Genomic DNA, 26552 nt, shown 5'->3' with positions numbered 1-26552 from the left:
ATCCCTCACCAAACCATCCCACTCACTACCCACCACAGCTGCAGACCTGTGAGTACTATGGGCACCCCTTCCCCTGTCACCCTCATCCTCTGAAACATTAACTGCACCTATTCAATACTTTCATAGGGGCCAAAATGTCACGTAAGCGTAAGACTGTGTGCCCCAGTGCCCATTTACTCTTCTAGTGACATCATTTTTCTAGATTCTTGAGAAAGTATGCCTACTGTATATATTACCTAACATTTCCTGAGCATATACTATGTACCTTTTATAGCACTAAGCCTTTGACATACATAACTTCATTTATTCCTTACAAGAAATCTAAGATACAGGCACTATCAGACTCCCTTTTTTATCACAAAAGAAACCGTGACGTAGAGAGGTCAAATAACTTAAGGTCCCTCAAAGAGTAAATGGCCAAAACTAGACCAAAACCCTAGGCTGTCTGCCTCCAAAGAGCATGTCGGCCCTGCCTCCTACCATCAAAAGCAGCTGGTTCCAGAACAGAACCACGTCCCTGCCGTCATTTACCAGCACTTTCTCCACTGAATTACCTAAATCCCCCCTTGTTTTACCTCCTAGCTTTCTAACTTAACCAGCTTTGGGGCAACAAACATGAACCTGTATCCACACATGTTCTGGGATGGGAAATGTTTCCAAAGAGGATGACCTGACTGGCCAGGAAGGAAGGAGGCGGGGCAGTGAAGCCTCATGTCTCAGCTCTTCCTCTTCTATATTTCTGTTAGAAACTTACAGAATGTGATTTCTAATCGAGTACAAGTCAATCTGCACCTGCACATTTTTAGGTTCACAAATTGGGAGAATTTAATATAAAAATCAGTAACTTTTTCCAATCAAAGGTTTCAAGGAATTACCGATTCCTTAGATTCTTTGAATTTGCCTTCAAATTCTGGGTCAAGTAACAGACTTACACAGATTTTGCTGCTTAAAACGTTTAGCATATTTTGTAGGCCTGTTGTGAACTGTAAATATTTCCACACAGCTGACTGTGTCCCAGTTATATCTTAGTCTATCACATGCAATGTAATTTTAAAATCATATAATTGCCTTTATTTTTAAATATTCTGTGATTCAGAAGTTTCGCCAGGATGCCCTTCCTCCTGCTCATTCAGGTCAGATCTCATATTCCAAATTAGAGGTTGGACTATATATTACAAACACATACCTGTAAATAAAAAACCGTGACTGAAAGAATTCAGATTCAAAGCCTGAGAAGTAGCTATAAGAAAGCCATTTGAGAGACAAATGATACTTGAAGGACAGCAATCTATGCCTGGGATAGCTAAAGCACAGAGGAAGCGTGGCCCAGTGGGGCCTGAGCAATTTGGAACAGAGGTCAAAAAAAAAAGAGAGTTGGGGGAGTGAAGGAATCTCAAGAGTACAAGAAGAAGGTAGTAACACGACAACAAATACCTGAGCCTCCATGTCTAGCCTAGAGTGTTTGCTCTGTGTACCACTCTGCGAAAAACATACATGTGTGTATTTATGCATTTTTGGAAACGATCAGCATATAATAGAATGATTATATTTCTAAATCCATGAAGATAGGTATTTATAAAGAAAAATGATCCAAATTCATCAAGTTAAAATTGCTTATGTATTTTTTAAGGGGAATAGGATTGATGCTTCATTAAATATCATTACACTAGTCCAGCTGAGCATCAGGGAAGGAACTAGTTGCCTCTAGCCCAGTAATGATGGGACACAGGCCTCACCAGCTCTAGGAAAGAGCCACCACTAAGACCAGCTAATGAATTTCATTTAACAGTTATTCCATTGAGGCGTATGGAGTGTGTATATATATACATACACACACACACACACACACACACACACACACACACTGCACCAGGCACTGTTCTAGGCACTGGGGAGGATAAACACTCAAAGTTGCTGCCCTCATGGAGCTTACATTCTAATTGGAGGGACAGAAAATAAACCAAGTGTCAGGTGGTGATGATAAGTGCTATGCAGTGAAATCAAGCAAGCCAGAGACTGAAAGGAATGAGTATTATTTTACGTAGGGATATCAGTGAACGCCTCTCAGAGACCTACAGGAAGTGAAAGAGGGAGCCATGCTGAATATTGGGCAAGAAAACAGCAAATGGGGGACCGGCCCAGTAGCTCAAGCAGTTGGAGCTCCATGCTTCTAACACTGAAGACTGCCGGTTCGATTCCCACATGGGCCAGTGGGCTCTCAACCACAAGGTTGCCAGTTCAATTCCTCGAGTCCCGCAAGGGATGGTGGGCTCTGCCCCCTGCAACTAAGATTGAACACGGCACCTTGAGCTGAGCTGCCGCTGAGCTCCCAGATGGCTCAGATGGCTCAGTTGGTTGGAGCGTGTCCTCTCAACCACAAGGTTGCCGGTTTGATTCCCACAAGGGATGGTGGGCTGCGCCCCCTGCAACTAACAATGGCAACTGGACCTGGAGCTGAGCTGCGCCCTCCACAACTAAGACTGAAAGGACAAGAACTTGACTTGGAAAACATCCTGGAAGTACACACTATTCCCCAATAAAGCCCTGTGCCCTTCCTACATCCCCCCCAAAAAAAAACACTAAAAAAAAAAAAAAGAAAACAGCAAATGCAAAGCCCTGAGGAAGGAGTCCCGTTAGTGTACTTGAGAAACAGCAAGGAGGGAAATGTAGCTGGAATAGGATGAGTGAGGAGGAGAATGATATGGGGCCAGAGAAAGGGCCATATCATGTAAAGTCTTGTAGCCTCGGTAGGGAATTTATATTTTATTCTTAATGAGACCAGAAGCCAGTGGAAGGTTTTGAACACAGAAGGGACATGATCTGACCATTTTTAATAAAAATTTGCTCTGGCTGCTGCATATTGCACAGGGGGCAAGGGTGGAAGCAGGGAACCTGTTCGGAGCAAGGATGATAGTGGTTTGGACTAGAGGGTAGCAGGGAGGTAATGAGAAGTAGTTGCATTCTAGATATCTGTGAAAATAGAGACAATATCCATTGAACCAAGATTTGGAGTCCTCAGAATATCTGTGACAAATTGCAAAAATGTCCACATTTTGTATTCATGCCATTGCAGTACAGTTGTAAAGCTCCTCCAACAAAGAGGTGTTTTCTTCACCCTTAGAATTTCAGCTGGTCTTGTACCTTGCTTTAACAAATGAGATAATAGCAAACATATTGTAAAGCAGACATTTGAAAAGTACTCAAGCATTTGTGCTTGCCCTCTCTTACTGCTCTAGAGAACCCCACAAACCACCATGTGGAGAAGCCCAGGCTGACCTATTGGATAAGACTCACACAGCCCAGAAACCTCTGCAGCCACAGCCAACCACAGTCAGTCACGTCAACCATCAGATACGTGAAGGAGACTATCAACTGCCAGCTGACTGCAGGTGCAAGAGTGAGGCCAGCAGAGGCCAGGACCATCACACAGCTGAAACCAGCCCAAAATGCCAAAACACAGAATGGTGAGCTAAAGAAATGGCTGCTATTTTAAGCCACCAAGTTTTAGAGTGGTTTCTTAAGCAGCAAAAGCTGATTCAGTATCTTTTCATCCCCCAAATCCAACGCAAACCACTTTCTTGGTTTCTCTAATGGCATTACACAAAAACAAAATTTCAATTCTGAAGTAAATTGAAAGAATGGGCACAGCGTTGCTGAGTTGATGAGCTGATTAGAAGGCAGCACAAGTCACAAATGACTGGGTAGCCCATTACAGTGTGATATGACAACCAAGGAGCTGAGTTCTTTATGCAATGAAATCACCAAGATAAGAATCTCAGAAAGCAGGGAGAATAAAAAATTTCACACCAACAGAATTTCTCTTTTAAACGTCCCACACACCGTTTCTGAAAATTATTAATTATTTTACACTCCTGCCGAACATCAAAAATGATGCTTTTTCAAGGTTATCTACATAGAAACATGAGCAATTAAAGCTCTTTCTTTATAGAAAAGAAACCAGTTACATTAAAGAGACCACAAGCTGGGCTTCTTTTACTTAGCTGATACAGACAGATGGGTAGATGGACGATGGATGCATGAAAGGATAAAAGAACAAACACACATACGCCAAATAATACTTTGATTATTAATCTGATTGCTAATTTGATCAATATGGAAAGACTCCTATATATTTCCTCACGTTACAACTGATTAAACCAAGGTTTAATCTAATGGTCAGCAATGTTCAACAGATCATTTTATTCCCAGTAGTTTGCTTACTTTCTATTAGTTTGGAAAACAAACACATGACTACCCTTCTGTTTTATAATTGATTTTTGTTTATATCAAGGTAGAAAGTGAAACCCTCATTCCTATTCCCCAAAGATAACCACTGTTTACCTTTTCTTTGTATTTCCTTCTAGGCTATTTCTCTCTTAAAAGTTCTATGTCTGGGGCCAGCCCAGTGGCTCAGGTGGTTGGAGAGCCATGCTCCTAACGCCGAAGTCGCAGGTTCGAGTGTGAGTGACTGGCAGCCATCGTGAGCGGCCAGAAGCCGGCAAGAGCTGCCGTGAGCTGCTGTGAGCAGCCGACCGACTGGGGGAGCGCAAGGCTCATAACACCAGCATGGGCCAGGGAGCTGTGTCCTACACAACTAGACTGAGAAACAATGGCTTGAACTGGAGTGGGTGGGAAGAAGGGGGAAAAAAAAGTTTGTATGTCTGACACTGTAATTTTAAAAACTAAAACATTTATAACTCTTTCAAGCTACCTCTTTAAGTTAAGTAGTATCCTCTCTATATATATACCTGTTCTGCTATCACAGCTTTCCAAACTCTATATAAATTGAATGATATGTAGGATATGTTGACTGGCTTGATTTCTGAAACAGCTCATCTATTATCACCAAAGAGAACTCAACAGCAACAAATGACCTCACTCTCCCTCAAAAAAGAAAAAAAAGGAAACCTAAGTATTTAATGGGTAGGAGGAAAATTACCTTTTTTGGAACTGAAACAGAAGCTGTTTAGATGGTTAAATGAAAGCATTCGCCAGAGTTTATGTGCCTAATTTATATATTTGACACATGGAAATGAGTCTTTGGGAAGAAAGAAAATTCCTGGAGACAGATCCTGATTACTTGTTCTCACCATTCTCACCAAAGAAAGGCCTCTACACACTGCCTCTTCTTCAACTACAAAGGACAAGCACAGATACATAGATTGAGTCTTATCAAACTATGCACTGTAAAATGAAGAGCCCCAGAAACGAGGTTAGAAATTCTTCCCAAATACTTGACAAAGACTTTCAAAAACATGAACCACTGTGTTTCTCTTATTTAAAAATTTAGCCAATCACATCAAATCCTTGCACCTCTTAATTATACTCACTAATGAAGGGATAGAAACATGGATAACCTAAAATTCACTTCTTCCTGGGTTTTAAAAAATGTACCGATTAAAAAGAGTGGAAGGCAGAGGAGGGAAGGGGGAGGGCTTCCTGCAATAGCAAACAGAAACTTTTTCTTTTTAATTATGATTGCTTCAGGCTAAAGTTAAAATAAGCCTTTTAAATGTCCTGAACGCACATCAAACAAAGTAGAGACAGACTGGGGGAAGAGAAAAGTCCATCTAAGAGGAAAGAGAAACTACACAGAGGACCAGAGTAGTAATTTTTATAGCACTTATCTTTCATTAATCATGATGAGCCAGAACCAGTGCCTCTGAGCTGACATAACTCCCTATAAGGCAAGAGGGGCCAGAGAGAGAGAAAGAACTAGAATATCTCACACTCTCCCACTCACACATCCTCCATATATCCACGCAGAGAAGACTACACAAACGTAATGCTTTTCAGGACTTGGGTTCCAGTCCACTGAAAAGTTTTCTATGGTGTATTTTAAGGAGAGCAGAAAGTGCCAGGTTAGTACCACGAACAACTGGTGTGCACCAGCAAATCTTTGGTCAAAACTGGAAATACGATAGGAAACTGAGTTGGTTTTAATTGTCAAGCCTGCTGCACTGAAATTCACTTAATGTTTATATATTGTTTCTGCTCTCTAAAGCTAATCGAATAAATATTACCCAATAAAGACCCCACTAAATTTTAAAACCTTAATAATCACCAAATTCATTCATTCATTCATTCAATAAACACTCATTCCTTGTCTCCTAACATGCCATACACTGCCAGCTCTCAGAGCTGAGGAGACTGAGGATAAAACCAGAAAAGGAAACTTATGCGTGGAGCCTATCAAAGCACTTGGCAACCTTTGATAATCGTGGGCCTTTCAGAGACTGTGATCTGTCCAAAGCAGCACCTTTTGGCTAACCAAAGTGGGCCATAATCATAAACCTCTGTCTTTAAAGTTTTGCTCAGTTTATTACACATCTACATTGCACAAACACTCCCTTTATTTAAAAAAAATTTCTTAAAAAAAAAATTAAGATACAAGCCAGGAAAAAGGAATAAGTAAGAAGTGATTGTATGAGTCGGCACTGCTTTATATACATGAGGAATTCCCTTCCTATTTGAAATAATGGTTTCACTCAACAGGTACGCAGCGAGCAGTGAGGTGAGAAGGGGGCACTCTCCTGGACGGTGGGAACACTATCATGAATGACATGGTCCCTGGCCTCAAGGATGGAAATATTACGACAACTGTCAATTACGAAGTGCCTACCATGTGTCAGTACTGGTCTAGGCATTTCACATGTATCAGCTTTCAAACTAATCCAGCAAGGCAGATGATATTATCATCGCTTTACAGATGAGCAAACTAAGGCTCTGAGAAGGTCATTTGTCCAAGATCACCCAGCTTGCCAAGAAAATTGGCTGGAATTCTAAGACTGGCTGGCTGACTCACAGACCTACCCTCTTTCCATAACTCTACCCTGCTGAACATGCAACATCTTTGTATCTTCATCCTCAGGCTCCCTAGCGTCCCATGCTACCTCTGCATTTCTGACCTGGCCATAACTCTATAATGCGCTAAGCAAACCCACCTGTAAAACAACTAACAAGCTGAAATCAAACAGTATATATGCTTAAAGTACCCTGGCCTTGATTGAGGCTTTCATTGTTCAGTCTTGCAGTTTTTATTTAAAATCTTTATGATAAAAGTAAGAACTCAAGGTAGAAGAGAAACACCAGCATCTACCAGCTCAAGAAGATAACTTGGAAGGGCAAGTTCTGATGGGCACTCCAATTCAATCCCTTCCTGACCTCTGAACTGCCAGTAATTTCTTGGAAACTGTGTTTCCCTTATTCTATACCTACTTCAAATATATGTACATGTTGCTTTTGTGAGTATTTTCACTCACAGTCACTTATTTTTTCTGAAATCATTATGAAAGGGAAAAAAAATCCACTGGGGTTGAATACATTTTCTTGTCTCAATAGAAATTGAAGATGTGTCAATGACGATACTCATTATCTTGACACAAGTATAAGAAATAAGTCGTTCGGACACTGTAATAACTGTTAACTTCCCACGAGGGAGAAAAAGGAAAAAAAACTTTCTAGGTCTGAATAAAGACTAAACACAGGTTTCACTCCTAATCACAATTAAAGATGCTTAACAAATCCATAATTCCAGTTCATAAAAATAGCTTTAGGTAAAAACTCACAGATGAAGAAAAAATTTCTAACACACATGAAATTCATATTCTAAGCCATCTGCTCCAAAGGTACTTTTGCAAAACTCCTAGCAACATCTTTATATATTTTTTTAATTTTAGATTTTTTTAAAAAAAATTTTTTCAATGCTCCCACTTAATGAAAGATGTTAGGTTAACAGCGATTTCCTATCTGTCCAGGTAGCATTTCATCAACCTTAACTACATTTAGCAACCACCACCAGTCCCTCCCGATGTTTCCCAGTGACGATGTTCAGTGTCATCACACACATCCCACTCCCCAGTCACCCCCAACACACCACACACACCAGCTGGGGAAGACAGGTGAACACAATGCCATAACATCTGTCATAAAGCAAAGCAGCTCACACTTGGCTGGACTAGTCCTTGGCTTTGGTAATATACCAACTTTGACAGCTTCCAAATGTTACTTCACTCAAAAATGCTTTTTAAATGCTTTTTAAAGTTCATTAGCAAATGCAATATATAGTGATATATTGCTTTACTTAAACAATTTAGTCTATGGATAAACTTAATGGATTTTTAAAAACAAACAGCCACTTCCCTAAACATAGAATACAGAAATAAATCATCTTTAAAGGATCCACTTGAAAGCCAAGTCTTAAAATACAGATAATAGGTAGTAGTTATAAATAAATAATATCAATGACGATGACAAAGACAGCTAGCATTTATATGACATCATGACCAAGACCCTGCTCTAAGTGTTAGCTATATTAACTCAATCAGTCCTCAAAATCACCCTATGGAGAGGTTTTTGATCTCTCATCTTTTTCATACAAGACAATCAAAACTTCATGACTATCTCACCAAGAAAGAGGCAAGTAACTGCTCAGTTATCCTTGCATTATGGAGAGAAACAAATAGCAGTCATTAACTATGATGCCCTAATGTGAAGAAATTATTCTCTTAAGATACAGTACAGAATTACAAACAGACTTGTTCAAAAAAGGGGCGGGGGATCATTCTAGCCAAGAATGTAAATGTCATGTCCTACTTACATTAATATGCAAAAGAAAAATATTTCACCAAATAAAACCTTAAAGAAATATAATTTCACCAATACTATGTTAATATTAAATACAGATTTGCACTCACACGATTGCACACTGCTTGACTAATCAGGAAATGATTCTAAAATTATTTTAGAAAAATAAAAGCAAGCAATGATTAAGTGATTCATTAACCATTAAAGCACATGAGTGGTCATTTAATACTGACTGTCAAAAACTCCAAACTCTACAGTCCTTTGATTTATTTTATTCAACTCTCCCACAGGTCAGAGTCTGAGATAATCATAGATGATGCTTTCCTCCTTATGTAAACCATCTCAAATCCAGTTCTGCTTCAAGGACTGGTACTGAAAAGCACTCACTCCACTCAATTTTCACCACCCACAGAATACAGCACAGATAACGTTCAATAATTTAAATCATAATAGCTCAGGAAAATTTAAAATTAGCAAGTGACAAGGAGGTGGATTCAATTTTTAACTTCATTCAATTTGTCAAATTTAAAACACTTTCAATTATTTATTTTTCCAATCTTCACAGTAACCATAACACCATAACCAATGTTAATTGCTTTGCCCAACTGTAGTCTTACTGTTGCTCGCATCGTCATTTAACGAACTTCAATTGGTACTGATGGTAGTAATTCTAGCTGTGATCTTCTAAACCTTTATTCTCATAATGAATTAAATCTATTGCATTATGTCCCCCACTATTCCAAGCAGCAGTTCACAAAACAGTGAATTAGAACACATGAAAACTTAAGAATATGTACTTTAATAATACAGTGCCACCTATGGAGTATATAGCTGGACATGCAGATGGATTTTACTTAGTTTTAAAAGGACATTTTGTACATATAATGTTTATAATCTGTAAGTAAATCGGTAATATTTTTAACAAGCAAGCAATGACTAAGTGATCTATTTTCAAAGAAACCTCAGTGTCATAAAATGACAAGATGTTACCATGACAAGAAAAAAGAACTTTTTAAAATTCCAACTCCAATAAGATTATCGCAAAGTAATCTTCCAAGAAACCTCAGTATCACACAATGACAAGCACGATGTTACCATGACAAAAGAACTTTTTCTCATTCTAACTCCAACAATAAGACTATCTCAAAGTAATTATAATGTTATTAATCATCGTAGAACAAAAAAATTTTTAAGTGTAACACAAGAATATATAAACTCAAGGGGAAAATACTACTCCTCATGAGTGGGTAGGGAGTTTTTAGGTGATTTGTATATTCTGTGGTTGTACAGTTATGGAGATGTACAAGGACAGGATCAAGGACAAACTTTAAGCCAGCCTGAATGAGTTGGCCCTGACAGCCTAAATAGCCCCATCAGTCTCTGACCTCCAACTACAATGGCCTTTTGAGAAGAAGAACCTCGTCAACCTTCTTGTTTTGTTCATCACTGTGTACCCAGGGCAGTGCCTGGTGCATCAAACTGCTCAGAAATTTGATGAATGAATGGATTGACTTAGCCCACAGGACAATTACAAAAATGAGAATTTAAGACCCTTGGAGGAGACTACTTAGCCAGATCATATGTAGACTTCTTTTATAGCTGTTTGCTTCACTCATACTTTGAAAAACATTTGCAAACAATTAATTTCATTGGAGCCTCACCATAATTCAAGAGCATGAGTACAGGGTCTACCACTCCTAAGCCCAAGGGCATCTAAAGTATACACCATTTCTAGAACATCCCACTAAACCAGAAAAGCCTAAATAGATTCTACCATTGGTTGAAATGCCTTTTACAATGTTTAGATATAAATCTAAATACAACAAAATAAAGTTCTATCCAAAAATCTTTAATAACTAAATCTAAGTATTAAAGGGCAAAGTTTTCTCAGCAGCAGGTATAAGGTTATGTCAAAGTTCCTTATACCTGAAAACTTACAGATTTTCCCCCTAGATCCAGCCACATCCAAGTAAGTTTTAGAAGCACTGAGTTTTAAAACTTCATCTTAACTGTTTTGGACTAAAATACCTTTAAGCTTTCTTAAAGTGAAATGAATATTCTTTCTAGATGGCTGATTAATGTTAAAAACACCAGTTCATTTTATCAGTTGTACATGGAGTTGGAGATCAAATGTAGATGGAAGTATGGAAGGACAGGACAGAACAAAGAGCACTGAAACTTCCTTTTACTTTCAAAACGTTCCTTGTGTCAATCTGCTTTCAAGACCTTTTGACTTCTGCTCATACATTAGGGAAAAATATTAGTCCTTTTGATGCATCACTCTCTTTCTGGAAAAATTAACTTGATGAGACAAAGGTTGAAGTATGAGTACTGACCCTCAAAAGAAACTCATTTTTGCTACTACTGTCCTTGATTTCAAAATATTTATTCAAAAACAAAAGTGTTGTACACCTATCATGTGCAGGGCACACACAGAGAGCTGTGATTTCCAAACTGCTAATATAAGATAGTTCCTCAGGAGCCTGAACCCACTCTAAATCCTCACTGTATTTCTTTATAAGGTGTGCCAGTGGAATATCTCCTTCCATTTACAGATATTGTCTTCTGGGGGTACTTGGGTAAAAGGCTAACTGGAAATTCTGTATCTTCCTCATTAGAAAATAGTGCTTTTCTTGATATGATGCCAAGTCCCAATTTTCTCCACATTCTTTTTAATGTTTTACCATTTTACTTTGAACTGTGTTCCAGGAATAAGCAACCATGAATTAATTAAATTAAAATGTAACATCACCATAAAATGAAAGTCGTTCATGGTGCCCACATAAATGGATGAACTTCTGCCAGATCTCTTTCCTCACAACACTGTGTATTCTGAAACAAGACCTAGGTCCATAGGAGTGACTCAAAGAAAGATCAATGATGAGCAGAGTGAGAAGGGAAGGAATATTTATTCAGCAGCCAACCACACATTCCGCAGTTTACCCACATTATCTCCCCCACCACAACCACCTTGGGAAGTATCAGCCCCATTTTACAAAAGTGGGAATTGAAGCCCTAAAAAGGTTAACTGACCTCAGTTCACAAAGCTAGGATAATCGCATTGACTTTAACCCATGCTCTTTCGTACTATAAGCTAGTTCCCAAGGATGGAAAGATGAATGGTAAGAGACACCACTACCGGAATGCTACCAGTTTACCAAACCCTAACCACCCCCATGGCTGGCATGCCTTTACCGTGACAGCATCTGAGTCCTACTGGAGTCCAGAGGGGCCTCTTCCCCCTCTACCATTGTGAGGTGCCAGCTACCCTTCCTGCCGGCCTCTTGGCTGCACTGCCTGGCCCTTCCAAGGAGTCAAGTCTGAGGCCTGCTGCTCTTCCATGACTCTTCCCCATCACCACCCACTTATATCTTCCCATAGTGCTGCTACCAGCCTGGCTGTTCCTCCCTTACCTTCTCCATTTCTCCTCATCACTTCAGTCTCCTCACAATTTTCAGTTTCCTTCAAGAGGCAGTAAGATGACTCACTTGCTAAATCATCCCAGCACAGCATGAGCAAGATGGCAGTTAGCTCCAGTGCTCACCTGTGTTCATCTACCTGCTGCTAATGCATGGAACAGACAAGGCAATGGCTTTGGAGCCAGATGGGCCTGGGGTCCCAGCCCTGGCTCTCTCTGCAGGAGTGGGCAAGTTATTCAGCCGTCAGTTAAAAACAAACACCCCTTGCTCTTGGTGTTGTTGGGAAGCTTCAACGTGACATCATGTGGTACACTGCCTGGCACAGGAGAATCAACAGAGACTGCTTCTCTTCTTTTTCATTGGTTGTTAAAACCACTTATTCACCAGCAAAGACAAACCTGACTTTTTCCTCCCCACTTCTTCCAGGTCCCCAGCTAGTCCAGGAAAAATGCTTTTTAACAAGCACACTCAATTTTACCATTGGTATTCCTATTCACCTGGCTTAATTTTTCAAATGATACTGATCAAAAATTTCCAAACAATCACACTGGAGTCAGGCAGTAACTTCTACCTTCAAACACCTTTTAAAGTTCTGTTTGATATCAAAAAGAATTAAAAATCAGGAAAGACATGCAGAAGAAACATCTTGTCATATGAGATCTTCTACAGAAAGGAATTATATGACAAATTCTCTCTTTCTGCTCTGAGTGAGGAAACTGACCCCCACCACCCAAAGAAACTGGCCTTTGGAGAAACTCCTCTGAAAATCTGATGAAAGCTCTAAAGCCTTTGCCCAGAAAAATGTCGATCTGCACAGAGACATAAAATACTGCCTGGAATTTCAAGAGAGTCAAGGGCTCTCTGAAACCTACCCACCAACAGCAAGATAAGAGCCCTCAACAAAGAACCACCTATGACACTCCTTAAAACTGGCAAAATCCTCAGTTCAGATTTTGTTTCTTTAAAGTGCAATAAATTCAAAAACCTAAAGAAGGCAAAGAAAGAAGTTTTCTCATTCAACTCTTCTGCTTTATGGCTCAAAACAAAATGCTACAAAACTAACAAGCCTCAAACCTGAAGAGGAGGTTCACTCTTGGCAGCAAAATCTCCAAACAAAAACGTGCTCAAGGCCAGGGCATGTGTTGGTAGGATGGGCAAGAGAAAAGGAGGTACATAAATGAGGTACTAGAATATCTATACATTTTATTTCTCAATACCATTCTTTTGAGCTTTCTCTGTCTATGTATGTTCTTAATGGGCATTACATATTTGCGTAATAGCACAGGATCCAATGTATAAACAGATATATACATTATTTTTACTGACAGGAGTAGGCAATTACAAAAAATGTCTGGAGACCCTGTCCTAGCAGAAGACTTCCAAAATCAATTTATTTAACAGTAATTTTACCTGGTAACTCTGCACAAATGGAATTTCCCTGGAAAATAATTACATTAGTCACTTTAAGTCCTTATTCCTGAAATGAGAAGTCAGTTTGAAAGTGATGTTGACTAAATAGTAATGGTGAGATTGTTCCATAAGAACTAGTTCTCCTTTTGCTTTAAAGATCTAATTCTCAAAGCTATACACAGTCCATTTTTCTTCCTTAAATGGAAATAATCCACATAATGTATTAAAGAAATAAAAATCAACTGAAAAACATTGGTAAGTATTTTCCACTATACAGTTCCTCCTATACTTAGGATAGTTAATATTGTTCAACTCCTACAATGTACCCAGCGCTGGGCTAAATGTTTTCTCATCTTGAAGACACTTAACCTGACTCTATAAGGTAGGTTCTAACACTCTCCCAATTTTGGAGATAAAAAAACCATTACTTAGAAGTCACATAGCTATGATTGGACCCAGAATTCTAACCTGTGTGTGTGTGTGTGATCCCCCCCACCCCCAGGGCCTCCATTTCGACCTGGGGAAGCCACCCTTCTCCCTTAGGTAATATATGTTACATATATAAGAATACACTGTTACATATTAGGTAAAAATATCATAATATAACTACCATATTGTTCAATTAATATGTTTCTTTATGCTTAATTCTACTGTAACATAAAAATGAGACCCCTCTTTGTTTTTATAAAATCTCCAAATACAAAGGGCAGAAAAATATTTTTAAATAGTAAAAGAGGATGTCACCATTGGCAAACAAACCAAAGAACTACCTTAGTTATCAGCCTTTTTGAAACATCTGGAAACTTTACTGTTCTTTTCCATGCACTACAAAATCTAATCAATATTAAAAGCTAACATTATAAAATAAAAGTTTTGACGAAAGAAAATCTGATCATAAAACCCTGCTTTGAAAGCCCATTATAATATTCAGATAAGCTATTCTCTCAAACTATATAAAAAAGAACGTCTGGTGATCTGATCAGCCCATAATTCAATCCCCAAGCACCAGCACAAAAAAGGGATTTCGCTGTACTGAACATCTGCAAAATGAAAGTGATGAACCCCCTAAGCAAAAGAAATCACTCTTAGTATGTCATACAAACAATCTACTTCATCTCTCTCCACAAGATACCACTTCTGAAAGTCGAGAACGATATGACTACACTCATATGTGGGATATAGAACTGAAAGCTACAAGAGAACAAGACAAACAAACAAATAAAAACTCATAGACACAGACAACAGTTTAGTGGTTACCAGAGGGTAGGAGGGAAGGGATCGTAGAAGAGGGAAAAAGGGGATCAAATTTACGGTGATGGAAGAACTGACTCTGGGTGGAGAACACACAATGGGATATATAGATGATGTATTATAGAATTGTACACTTAAAATGTATATAACTTTACTAACCATTGTCACCCCAATAAATTTAATTTTAAAAAAAAGATACCACCTCTGTGTTCAAGCTGAAACATGAAGAATTACCCGAACACTAAACCACTCAGAATTTTAAGTGAACACTCAATAATTTGATTCTTTAAAAATAAAATGTCTTCATTGACAAATTTATAATTTTGTGATAATACAAGTTAAAATAAAATTTATATGGCCTGAATTAGGGGGAAATTTAAAAAAAAATTAGGAAAGAAAAATAAATGTCTATACAACTATTACTAATATCCTAGATGTCAACTAAAAATGTTCATTCATTTACTAACAAATACTTATTGAATGCCAACTATGTACGAGGCACTGATCTAGGCCCTAGAGATAAGAGAAACAAGGTTTCTACACCAAGGACGATAATTTAACGGGGGAGGAGAAACAGATAACATACAAGTAAACAAAGATAAAATAATTTTCAGATTATAAATAGGATGCAAGGAACAATAGAGTGATAGAAACTTCAAAGATGATCGTTTTTAAAAGTCATGGGGGACAGTCCCTAAGAAGGTCGTATGTGAGCTGAAACTTGAATGGTAAGAAGTCAGGGGAAGAAAGTTCTAGGTAGAAAAAGACCATCTCACCTTATGAGAAAACTCATTTGGCAACTCAATATTGTTATGCCCTGGCTGAAGAGACCCACATTATAATAAATTGTTGTTTGCAATTTACAATGTTTCCTGGTAAGTGTCCAATGCATATGTGTTCACACACAACTAACAAGATACTCAGAAAATAATAACAACAACAATTCTCAATCTTTCAGTATAAACCAAAAGCTCTTAACTATAGAGAAAGAGCAGGAACGGTAGGGTTAAATCTTTGAAAATCTGATGAAAGCAATAAACTGTCCTTAAAAAAAAAAAAAAAAAAACCTGCACATACACAGAAACTTTGCAAATAATTTTAGGAGGTTCTCAGAACCTTGAAGCCCATCCATGATCCACCCACCCTATCCCCAAACAGAAATTCATGAACCATAGGTTAAGAACTAATAAGCAGTAATTATCACACTCAGATAGGATGGGATATGAATGCAAGCTGCTACTCTCCTTTTAAATGATTAATAAGTCAGAAACACTCTCAATTTGTTTTGGCCCACATAAGGCTCTGTATGGGAATTGTCTCTATGCTACAGAAACAAACTATTAGGATATATAAAGAAAAAAAATATTCCCGCCACAAGTGAATAAATACCTCTTCATTACAACTACATATAATCTCTCACACATGAAAATGGTGTAATCTGACACTTTAGTACAAGATTTTATCATTTCTTATCCAAAAGAAAAATATTCCTACACTGTTTCAAAGGCTACAAAGCTGAATGTTAACACCTATTAACTTTCAGATGTTCTTGCAGTTCAAGAGTAAAGCTTATAATTAATTTTTAAAGGCAACCCTCCCTCCCTCCCTCCCTCCCTCTCTCTCTCTCTCTCTCTCTCTCTCTCTCTCTCTCTCTCTCTCTCTCTCTCCCCGCCCCTTCTCCTCTCCCTCTCTCTCTCCCGTTACAAATTTAGTTGTCTAAAAAACATCCACAGTTAATCTAAGATACAAACTAGCCTTATGGTTCTTAACCTTTTTGAGTCAGACACCCCTTTGAGAATCTGAAAAATGCTATGGAATTCTCACGTTTAAAAAATGGACATACACATATAAAATGTGCATACAATTTAAGGCTGCTCAGTGCATTTCAAATTCAATCAAGGGTTTAAGACTGTCTATACAACTGTACAATATTATGACTGGTTGCTTCTACGAAGGGAAACTAAGTGAATCAAGTAGGGAGGAAGATTTTTCACTATACATCCTTTTGTACCTTTTGAAATTTGAACCATATGACTGTATTAACAATTCAAAAACTGAATAAGTTAAAAATAAAAAGCATTACACTAAAAAAATGTGGCAGGATACCAATGCAGTAGGTAAAAATCTACAAATAAAGATGTCTAAAACTAGCTAGTCTACTAAATGCAAACTGTTTCTTGGAATTTTTTTTGGTTGAAAAAGGTTCATGACTGCAAAACTATGCTCTTGTTTCATAATTTTCAGAGAAATTTCCAATTTCAACTTTTTGCTAGGAAAATATAAAAAGTCAAATAATTTCATGTTATTCATATTCTAACCTCTGAAATCCCCGTTAAATAACAACAGCTAGTGTTTATTGAGTGTGGCACTGCCTCATCTATTGATTATTGTCATGATCCACATTTGGTAGACAAGGAAACCAAGGCTTTCAAGAGTTAACTCATTTGCCCCAGCAACACAGCCAGTAAGTGAGCTAGGACTCTTACCGGCAACAAAGCCCAAGTACTTTCCCCGTGCACCACTGCATCATAACATACAAGGAGGAAGGTAAACTCTAAACTAGCGGACATTATGGCTTAAGACACGATTCTCATTATAAATACAGTTTAGAACACTAGCCCATTATAAAAATTGGGAATTATATACGCATATTCCTTCTTTACGCTATACAAAACAGATATAGATGAGAGAGAAGAATTATCCCACTCAATAACTAGAAAAGTACAAAAACTAAATTGGAATTTTTAAAGTCCTCACAAACTGTCACCCTAAAAAATAAAAATGTAATAAGGCGAATCATAAGCCTACAGTTTGAAAAACAATGCTTTGATTAGAGAAGGAGTGTTATAGAAACACAATGTTGCTGATCTAAAGGTTTCAACACCAAGAACCAAAGAGTGTCTCTCTGCTGAATGGGTACTTCCACTCATAGTTTTGGGAATGTTTAATACTGAATGTCCAACCTATTAGCAAAATGCCTCAGAAACATATAAAGAATTGTGAGGCTAAAAATAATCATGCCACTGTCATTCTAATCCCATCTTCAAAGAGGTGGTAGTTTTCAAAAACACTTCACTCAAATCTAAACTTACATAATCTTTTCAAGTCAAAGAAAGACGGAAATAAGGTATGGGAGGAAATAGAGTGGGGAGAGAACATAAATCACTTAACCAGATCCTACAACTACTATTACTTCTACACTATTACTACTTTAGTTATTATTATGATTATAAATGTCTATTTGCCTAAGTGTTAAATTTGGTTGTCCATATTCAGCACTTACCTAGATAACTGTCAAAGCTTGCTTCATATCCTGCTGTGTAGGCACAAGGAAAGCATCCAAGTCTTTACTTTCTTTACATAAGGCACTAAACCTCTACTGGATTTCCTTTATCAGTAAAATGAGTAAGAGTCCTTCAAGCTCAAAAACTTCAGGACTTCCTAAAATCATTTTCAGAAGTAAATGAAGATGGAGAAAATTCAAATGTCTGTATTTCAAGGTTTATCCTGCAATTTCATTATACATAACTGAGGAAAAGCTAGGTCACTCAGCATATAGTTACAGAGAACTACATGCTGGTATCGTTGTCTATAGAAAATAACATCACTGATACAAATTTTTAAACCCCAGCAATTAGCAAAAGGACAAAACAGATAAAACTTTCCTTTCACTTTATTATGGTGCTGCAAGTGAAAAGATTTTTAAGATGCTAAGAATTAATGTTAGTATTAGTTGTAAGTCGGTCAAATATTATATATGCATAAAATAAATATTCTGATAATGCATACACACAAAACAAATAATCATTAATGAATATCTAGTTTTGGAGCTTTCAAAATTACATATTAAAAAGATGAGTTACATAATAACTATGTTACACAATTTCCATTTCAAACTCCCCTAAAATTAAAGACCTTGAGCATGTCTTTTACTTTGTTCTTTAAAGCAACACACAAAATTCAATTGCAATTTATATTGTACCCTCAATAAAATTAACTCAAACTTACCAATTTACTAAAAGCAATACTACAGAAAATCAGTAACTATCCTTTGGCATGCATATATAATCTACTTCAGTATCTCTAAAAGAAATTGTAAAAAAAAAAAAAAATTCCTATATTTTCTTTATATTCCATAGATTACTTCCTAAAACTGGTGAGAAGGCAATACACAAAAAGCCAACCCATTGGGCCGGCCTGGTGGCTCAGGCGGTTAGACTCCATGCTCCTAACTCTGAGGGGTGTCGGTTCGATTCCCACATGGGCCAATGGGCTCTCAACCACAAGGTTGCCAGTTCAATTCGTCGAGTCCCGCAAGGGATGGTGGGCTCTGCCTCCTGCAACTAAGATTGAACACGGCACCTTGAGCTGAGCTGCCTCCTGGATGGCTCAGTTGGTTGGAGCGCAGGCTCTCAACCACAAGGTTGCCGGTTCGACTCCTGCAAGGGATGGTGGGCTGCGCCCCTGCAACTAGCAACAGCAACTGGACCTGGAGCTGAACGGCACCCTCCACAACTAAGATTGAAAGGACAACAACTTGACTTGGAAAAAAGTCCTGGCAGTACACACTGTTCCCCAATAAAAAGTCCTGTTCCCCTTCCCCAATAAAATCTTTAAAAAAAAAAAAAAAGTCAACCCATTGTAAGAGAAACAAATGTCGTTTAACAAACTCTTTACATTCACTATAAAAATCAAGAGTAAATACACATTTCTGAAGTCCATATCTATATATTCTTTGTTATTCTATAAATATGGAAATCTAACTTATGAAATGCTTTCCAGAAATATTTTCCCAGAATGGGCCTACAAGAATCACTTTTAGTCTGTCTGGAATTAAGTTTATGGATACATTATACGTATTTATACCTATAAATATTCCTGTTGCTCTCTAATTCTACCATGCTGGCAAAATATACAAGTTCACAAAAACCATCATTCTTGGAGAGCAAAGTTCTTGGACATTTTTCAATACTACCCGACTTCACTTAAAAAGTGAGAAAGGATATAAAATGGGCAATAAGCTCATGAAAAGACGCTTATCCTTAATTATTAATGCAAATAAAACCACAAGGAATTACCACTTCACACACAGTATGATTCCTATTATCAAAAAAAAACCCCAGAAAATAACAAGTGCTGGTGAGGATGTGGAGAAATTGGAAGCCTTGGGCATTGCTGGTAGGAATGTAAAATGATACACCTGCTGTGGCAAACAGCATGCTGATTCCTCACAAAAAGCACTAAACATACGATCCAGCAATTCCACTTCTGGGTATTTACCCAAAAGAAGTGAAAACAGGGACTCAAACAGATACTTGCATACCCATGTTCAGGGCAGCATTTTTCACAATAACCAAAAGCTGGAAGCGACCCAAGTGTCCATTAATGGATGAATAAACAATATGTGGTGTATACATACAATGGAGTATTATTCAGCCTGGAAAAGAGAATTCGGACCCGTGCTACAATATGGCAGAACCCTGAGGACATTGTGCCAAGTAAAATAAGCCAGTCACAAAAAGACAAATATTGTATGATTCCACTTATATGAGGTACCTACCGTGTTCCCCCGAAAATAAGACCTACCCTGAAAATAAGCCCCAGTTAAGATGGTCAGCCAAACAGACGCATTTAGTACGTTATGATGATGTTCCAGAAGATGACTGTATTTGAATAAATGTAGACTGTGGTACATGAAAAAGTAAGACATCCCCTGAAAATATGTCCTAATGCATCTTTTGGAGCAAAAATATAAGACCCGGTCTACGGTAGAGTAGTCAAATTCATGGAGACAGAAAGTAGACTGGGGGTGGCCAAGGGGTTAGGAGTGGGGGGAATGGGGAGTTAGTGTTTAATGGATACAGAGTTTCAGTTGGAGATGAAAATGCTCTGGAGATGGGTGGTCATGAACAATGTGAATGTATTTAATGCACTTCAAAATGGTTAAAATGGTCAAGTTTATGTTATATATAGTTCACCACAATAAAAAAGAGATAAAAGACAACAAAATTTTAAAACATGTGCCAAATTCTTCTCATGCATGCCTCTTTCACTACCCACAAAACTAATACCCGGGCTATAAGTGGCTAGTTAAGTTCTAATGGAAATATTTAACATGAGCCCCCCAAAATTAAATGTAATAATAAAGTTGAATACTCTTTCTAACCCTAAAAAAGTTTAATCTGCTTCCTCAGAATAAAGTCTTTTGCCAGATATAGATGCTAATAGCTATTACATGTCTAATTCGGATTAAATAAGTTACTCAAGAATCCAATGTGCCTCCAAACTTTGTATTTCAAGCATGGTTACTTTTATCCCCAGAGAGTTTTTCCTTTATTTTTCTTCCAAAGTTTCATAAAGACTATTCTCATTTTTACGAGCAAAATATTTAGCCAATACCACCCTCCCCCAACTCATACGAGTTCATCTTTACTAACTTGTAGACATATCATCTTTACAGTAATAAGCATTCATTTAGTTTCACTGATTTCAACTATAAATATTGGAATGTCATTTATGAAATCTCCCTCCCTTAAAAATAAAAAATAAAAAAGTTAACATACAAAAAATACAAGCTTGGCTAAAATTTGAGGATCCTTTCTAGTCAAACTCCAGTGTTTCTTATAATACCTTCTGATTTCACAAACTATTACAGAAATAAATGCCCATTAATGAACTAGCAAACCGGGTTTTCAGATTTCCTCTGAGCCACTAAAGTGCATTGTGTTGTTCACGTCCCCTGTCTCTTCACTCTTAAGTGCTAAGCAAACAAAAATCCACCTTCAACGGTAGATTCTGATAGTTCCCACGCTAAATACTATGTTCCAATACATGTCAAGCAATACCTGTTCATGAACACAAAGGAAATAGATGAAAATTAAACGGAACAGAAAGTATCCACATACCTAAACAAAAGTTGAATGGTCTAATTTAGGAAAAAACAGTACTCATTAAAAACTTGTCCTTAATTCATTCCAATGGAAAGAGAAAAGTGGTATTAAACAAGCATGATCAGCATATACATTTTCTATTTGTTCTACCTAAAAATAAGAAGGAACATAATCAATTACTTTTTTTTATTTTAAAAAATGAATTCTTTCAAATATCATTTTCTATATGTAAGTCAATGGTATCATCTCCTTTACTAGGTCTACTTCCTGTGACTAAGACAGTACAATTTGTAATTGTCACTGCATACAACGCATACATCTAAATGTCAACAGAAGAAAAAATTAAAAATACAGACCCAGACATCTTAAAGTTTCTCTGGCATCCAATTTTCCTACTTATCAATGTGAAAGATTCTCCTGATAATAAGTTTCTTTTCATTTGTCCACAGCTATTTTTATTTAATTGAACTCTTTGAAAAGGAGAACGAGTATGTCTGGTCACACACCGGTAACTTTAACACATCTGAAATCTCCTATCCCTTCAATGTGCAACACAAAATTTTAACAAATACGAAACTCTACAAAAGGAAATTTATATATATAGATATAAAATGATCAATTGAAAAGGAATTCATCACCTGGTCATGAACCTTACCTTTCAGCAGTGGCAGAGGTGTTAACTCAATAGGCTTGCCTTGAGACCTAAACTGTGAGGAACTTTGAGACCTCTTCTGTCTGGCTTTTCTGACGGACTTCCGAGAAAATCCGTCTACTTTATCCACTGATGGAGGAGTAGTTGGTGCTGAGGACATATCCCTACTGGAAAGAAAGAAATATCATAAACACATTCCCAAGGGAAAGCATATACGAGGTGTGATCACACAACACGGTGAATGTTTAAATAAAAATTTATTACAGTAAAAGACACATTGCCATTAATCCCCTCAAAATACTCCCCCTCACTTCAAACACACTTATCCCATCATCCTTGCCACTTTCTGAAGTAGTTCTGGAAGTCCTCTTTCGTGAGTGTCTTTAGCTGTGCTGTCAAGGCTGCCTTGATGTCCTGAATCAATTCAAAACGTTTACCTTTCATGGCCATTTTGACTTTGGGGAAGAGCCAGAAGTCGCACGGTGCCAGATGCGGTGAATAAGGTTGATGAGGACACACCATAATGTTTTTACTTGACAGAAATTGCTGTATACCAGAAGCAACGTGTGACACAGGGTGTTGTCATGATGGAGGATGATTTACAGCACTTTAAAGCACACCATCTCTCAACAGTAGCTCACACCTGACTGACTGCACTGAACAAGTTGAAATTTGTCACACACTGTTACTAAGGTTTGACGGTTCGACGCACCACTTCCCGTATTGAAGATCCTGCCTTTCCATTGGATGGCACACGGCAGCAGCATTCACCATATATTCTGATCATAACAGAAAGTCTCCGTGTCACTCATCACTTCTGGCACAGCAATTTCTGTCAAATAAAAATATTACTGTGTGTCCTTATCCACCTTATTCACCGGATCTGGCACCGTGAGACTTCTGGCTCTTCCCCAAAGTCAAAATGACCATGAAAGGTAAACGTTTTGAATCGATTCAGGACATTGAGGCAGCCACGACAGTGCAACTAAAGACACTCATGAAAGAGGACTTCCAGAACTGCTTCAAAAGGGGCAAGAATGATGGGATTAGTGTGTTTGAAGTGAAGGAGAGTATTTTGAGGGGGATTAATGACAATGTGTCTTTTACTGTAATAAATTTTTATTTAAATATTCACTGTATTTTGTGATTATACCTTGTGTGAGTTACACAAATTCTAAAATTCCCATTACAATATTCATGAAAATGAGCATATGTAATAAAGCAAACAAAATCCATTAAGAAAAGTCATGTTCAATGAGAAAACATGAAAATTTAGTGGAAAGCAGAAGTAATACAACTACCATATAAGCAATATTATAATTCTAATGTATTGTGCTGCTCTCATTATGATAAGCATTAAAGATGCTCATTTAGACTAGAACTATTCTAAGCTATCTACTCATTTTCAAACTGTAAAGCTCTTCTCATCTTGAGATTCCTGAAGTAATTTTGGAACTATTCTGCAGCTGGAAAACTTCCATCCATACATATTCCCAAGATATTTAATATTATGAAGGAGCTCTGGAGTTGAAACCCTTATTGTACTTCAAGAACCTGCACCAATGTATCACAACATGGTGAAACTTACAATTACTGAAACTATTTAGGTACGACTTTGAATGTAATGTGCTGTGTTAGCTATGATACACTATATCACACTGCAAATGAGGACAGGCTAGATCACTTTAAACAGGAACACATAAAAGGCATAATTAAAATCATTTCAAAGAAGTCTTCTTTGTGAATGAAACCATCTTAAGTTATTAAAGTTTAATAAACAAAACTATGATGAAATCATGCACCAAAGTCGAAATGAAAACAAATTCACAGCCTGCTTTGACAACCAAATTGAGTTCCCTTAAAGTTCATCATCAAATATTAATGTTCATTCCATCAAACTGATGAAACTGAAATTCTTTGGGATTTTTTTTTAGCCCTATCAAATTATTAAAATGAAGGCTAGTCCCAAAAAGTAACAAGCATTAAGCTCAATTTCATTTAACAATTTAAATAGATGCCATCGTTTCCATGGTACTGAGGCTTTATTCAAGATTAATGGCAGACTTGAATAGAAATAATGCATATGGCAGAAATGCTGAAATGCAATTACTCACCTGTAATTCCAATACATAAGACAAGTGTTTTATAACTTCTAAATAAAAGAGTAAAGTAGTTTCTTCCTGAACAGGTAAGAATAAGAAGTGACCTGGGTTCTGACAAAGTGAAAACAAAAAACAAACAAAACTTCATGATGTTGAGGTTTGGAATTCTGAAGTCTTGTTTGGTTCTCTTTTAAAATAAAGTTTTTAGAAATCTACCTAATTTAGGTTTAAAATATGACAGATTCAAAATGAAATTGCAAACTATGAATGACTACAAAAGTAAGATCACTTTAAAATTTTCATAAAGACTGCATGAGCAAGAAGGAGCTCCACATCACATTTATATGTTGTAAATTTAGGGGCCGATTTTGCAATCTAGTATGTGAATTATTTAGATTTCATGCTACCGTAACAACACAGATTTCAGTCAATTCTGTTCCTCCATCACTCTTTTTTGTCTCGTCTTTATTCCTCATCTCCCATTTCTAAAGATGATTTATTGATAGCAAGTTTAAAAAAATCATTTGCCCCTTATGCCCCGCGGCCCAGAATAAACGTCAAGGATCTCAACCCTACAGCGCCGCAGAACTAAACGTGCAGTAGCAGCGGGTCCGTGCAAAGCCCGGGGAAACAGGTTTCGCCCTGGACCAAGGCGCCCGAAGCTTTATCTTCCTCTAAGCAGCCGGCAAGGGGCATTTTCAAAGCTCAGGCTATACCAAAGAGTGTACTGGTGTGGAGGAGAAAGACAGGGAAGGGGTTTGTCTTTGGGGATGCTCACATACTCCTTTTGCTCCTACCCACCCCCACCCCAAGCCCTGAAGATAAGGTGCTTCAGAATCCTCACAACACCAATCCCCCCTTGCTCACCCCCGCCCCCGTCAGTGGACAGGGGTACAAGAATGCTCTCAACCAATGCCGGAAGGTGGAGAAAAGCGGGGAGGGGGCAGAGTGAATGAGAGGCATCATCAGAAGCATTTACAGGTAAATCAGACAAGTGGGACCGGCGCTCCCTCTCCCGCACCGCACCCCACCGCACTCCTCTCCTGCCCGGGTCAGGCCTTCCCAAGGCCGGTGTCCTGCAGGTTCCCCAGGAAGACAGAAAGGAGGAAGGGAAGCGGGAGAGCCGTGCAGCTGGAGGGACGAAGTTACCTTGAAGCTTCTGGAGAAGAATCCGAAGATGATCTGTGGTTTTGAGGAGCGGGAGACGGGTGAGAGGGCCGCAGCGGGCGCGGGTGGCGGGACCGGGACTTGCGGGGGGAGGTCCGGACAGCAGCAGGGAGCCCGGGGCGACGGCTGTCCGGCGCGGCGTCCCTCCGGTTCCGCGGCGGCGGCGCCTCTAGGCCTCACAGCCGGACCTGAATCTCAGCGCTCCGGCGACAGCGGCGGCCTCACGATCCTCCCCCGCGGGCCCGTCCCATCAAATCCGCACCGACCCCGTTGCGGCTCCGCCGGTGGCTCCTCGCTCACATTCCCGGCGGGCGGCGCCTCTGCTCGTTGCCCCGGACCTGGCGGCGGCGGCGACGACGTGGGGAGGGGGGAAGGGAGGGAGGAAGACTGGATCCGCAGCGGCAGCAGGAGGAGAAGGAAGGAGAAGGAGGAGGAGCCGCTGGAGCTGGAGCCGCCGCTGCCAGAGCCGCCTTTCAATACCCGCGGTGGGTCCCCGTCAATGCCCCTTTCTCTCTCCTATTGTCAATATCACCGGGCAGCTAGTCCATGGCACAAGCGCAACCGAACCTTCTGGCCAGCAGCGTCCGCCCCCGTTGCCCACTCACTGGAGGCTTCAAAAGGGAAGCGAGGCCTCATTGGCCGGCGTTCCCCTTCACTCCCATGCCAGCATGTTCGGCTGAGAGCCGATCAGGGATTGGCGGCGGGGGGGCGGAGAAACAGGAGGTGAGAAGAGAGGAGACCGACGATTGGGCTGAGGAGAGAGGGACCCGGATGCAGCCGCGATCGGCGGCCGCGCTGCTGCTGCTTCCGCTAGCTGGTTGGTTAGGCTGAAGAAGGTAGTCACGGGCGCCGCTAGGCCTAAGAGGAGTTCCTTAAACCTCGGACGTGTGCGACTGACAGATCAATGGAATGGGTTTCCGCGCAATGCGAAGCCTCTGGGCGCAGTCACCTCTTAACCACAGGATTCTAAGGGCAAGAACCGGCTACGGGTGGGGGAGCCCTCCCCCCCGGCCTTGATTCCGCCTCTTTCAGCGGCTACGGTGGCCCTTCTGGGCTCGAGGAGCCCCACTCAGGA

At 39.1% G+C, this 26552-nt stretch overlaps 1 protein-coding gene across 3 annotated transcripts in view; it reads right to left on the bottom strand.

The window, feature by feature from the left end:
• The window catches only part of PPP2R5E (protein phosphatase 2 regulatory subunit B'epsilon), a 135457-nt gene extending 109439 nt beyond the window's left edge, over window positions 1–26018 (bottom strand). The window contains exons 1-2 of one of the 3 annotated variants that reach the window (XM_033108112.1): window positions 25460–26018; window positions 22212–22375 (exon numbers count right to left, since the gene is read on the bottom strand). In XM_033108112.1, the coding sequence (XP_032964003.1) occupies window positions 22212–22368 (157 nt within the window). In that variant the 5' untranslated portion in view covers window positions 22369–22375; window positions 25460–26018. The remainder of the gene's footprint in view (window positions 1–22211; window positions 22376–25459) is intronic. The other 2 variants (XM_033108113.1, XM_033108114.1) reach the window with 2 other exon arrangements.
• Between the last annotated feature and the right edge of the window lie 534 nt (window positions 26019–26552).

The sequence above is a fragment of the Rhinolophus ferrumequinum genome, chromosome 6, assembly GCF_004115265.2.
Source record: "Rhinolophus ferrumequinum isolate MPI-CBG mRhiFer1 chromosome 6, mRhiFer1_v1.p, whole genome shotgun sequence".
NCBI lineage: Eukaryota > Metazoa > Chordata > Mammalia > Chiroptera > Rhinolophidae > Rhinolophus > Rhinolophus ferrumequinum.
The sequence above is the reverse complement of the archived record's forward strand: the minus strand, read 5'-3'. Positions and strand labels throughout refer to the sequence as shown.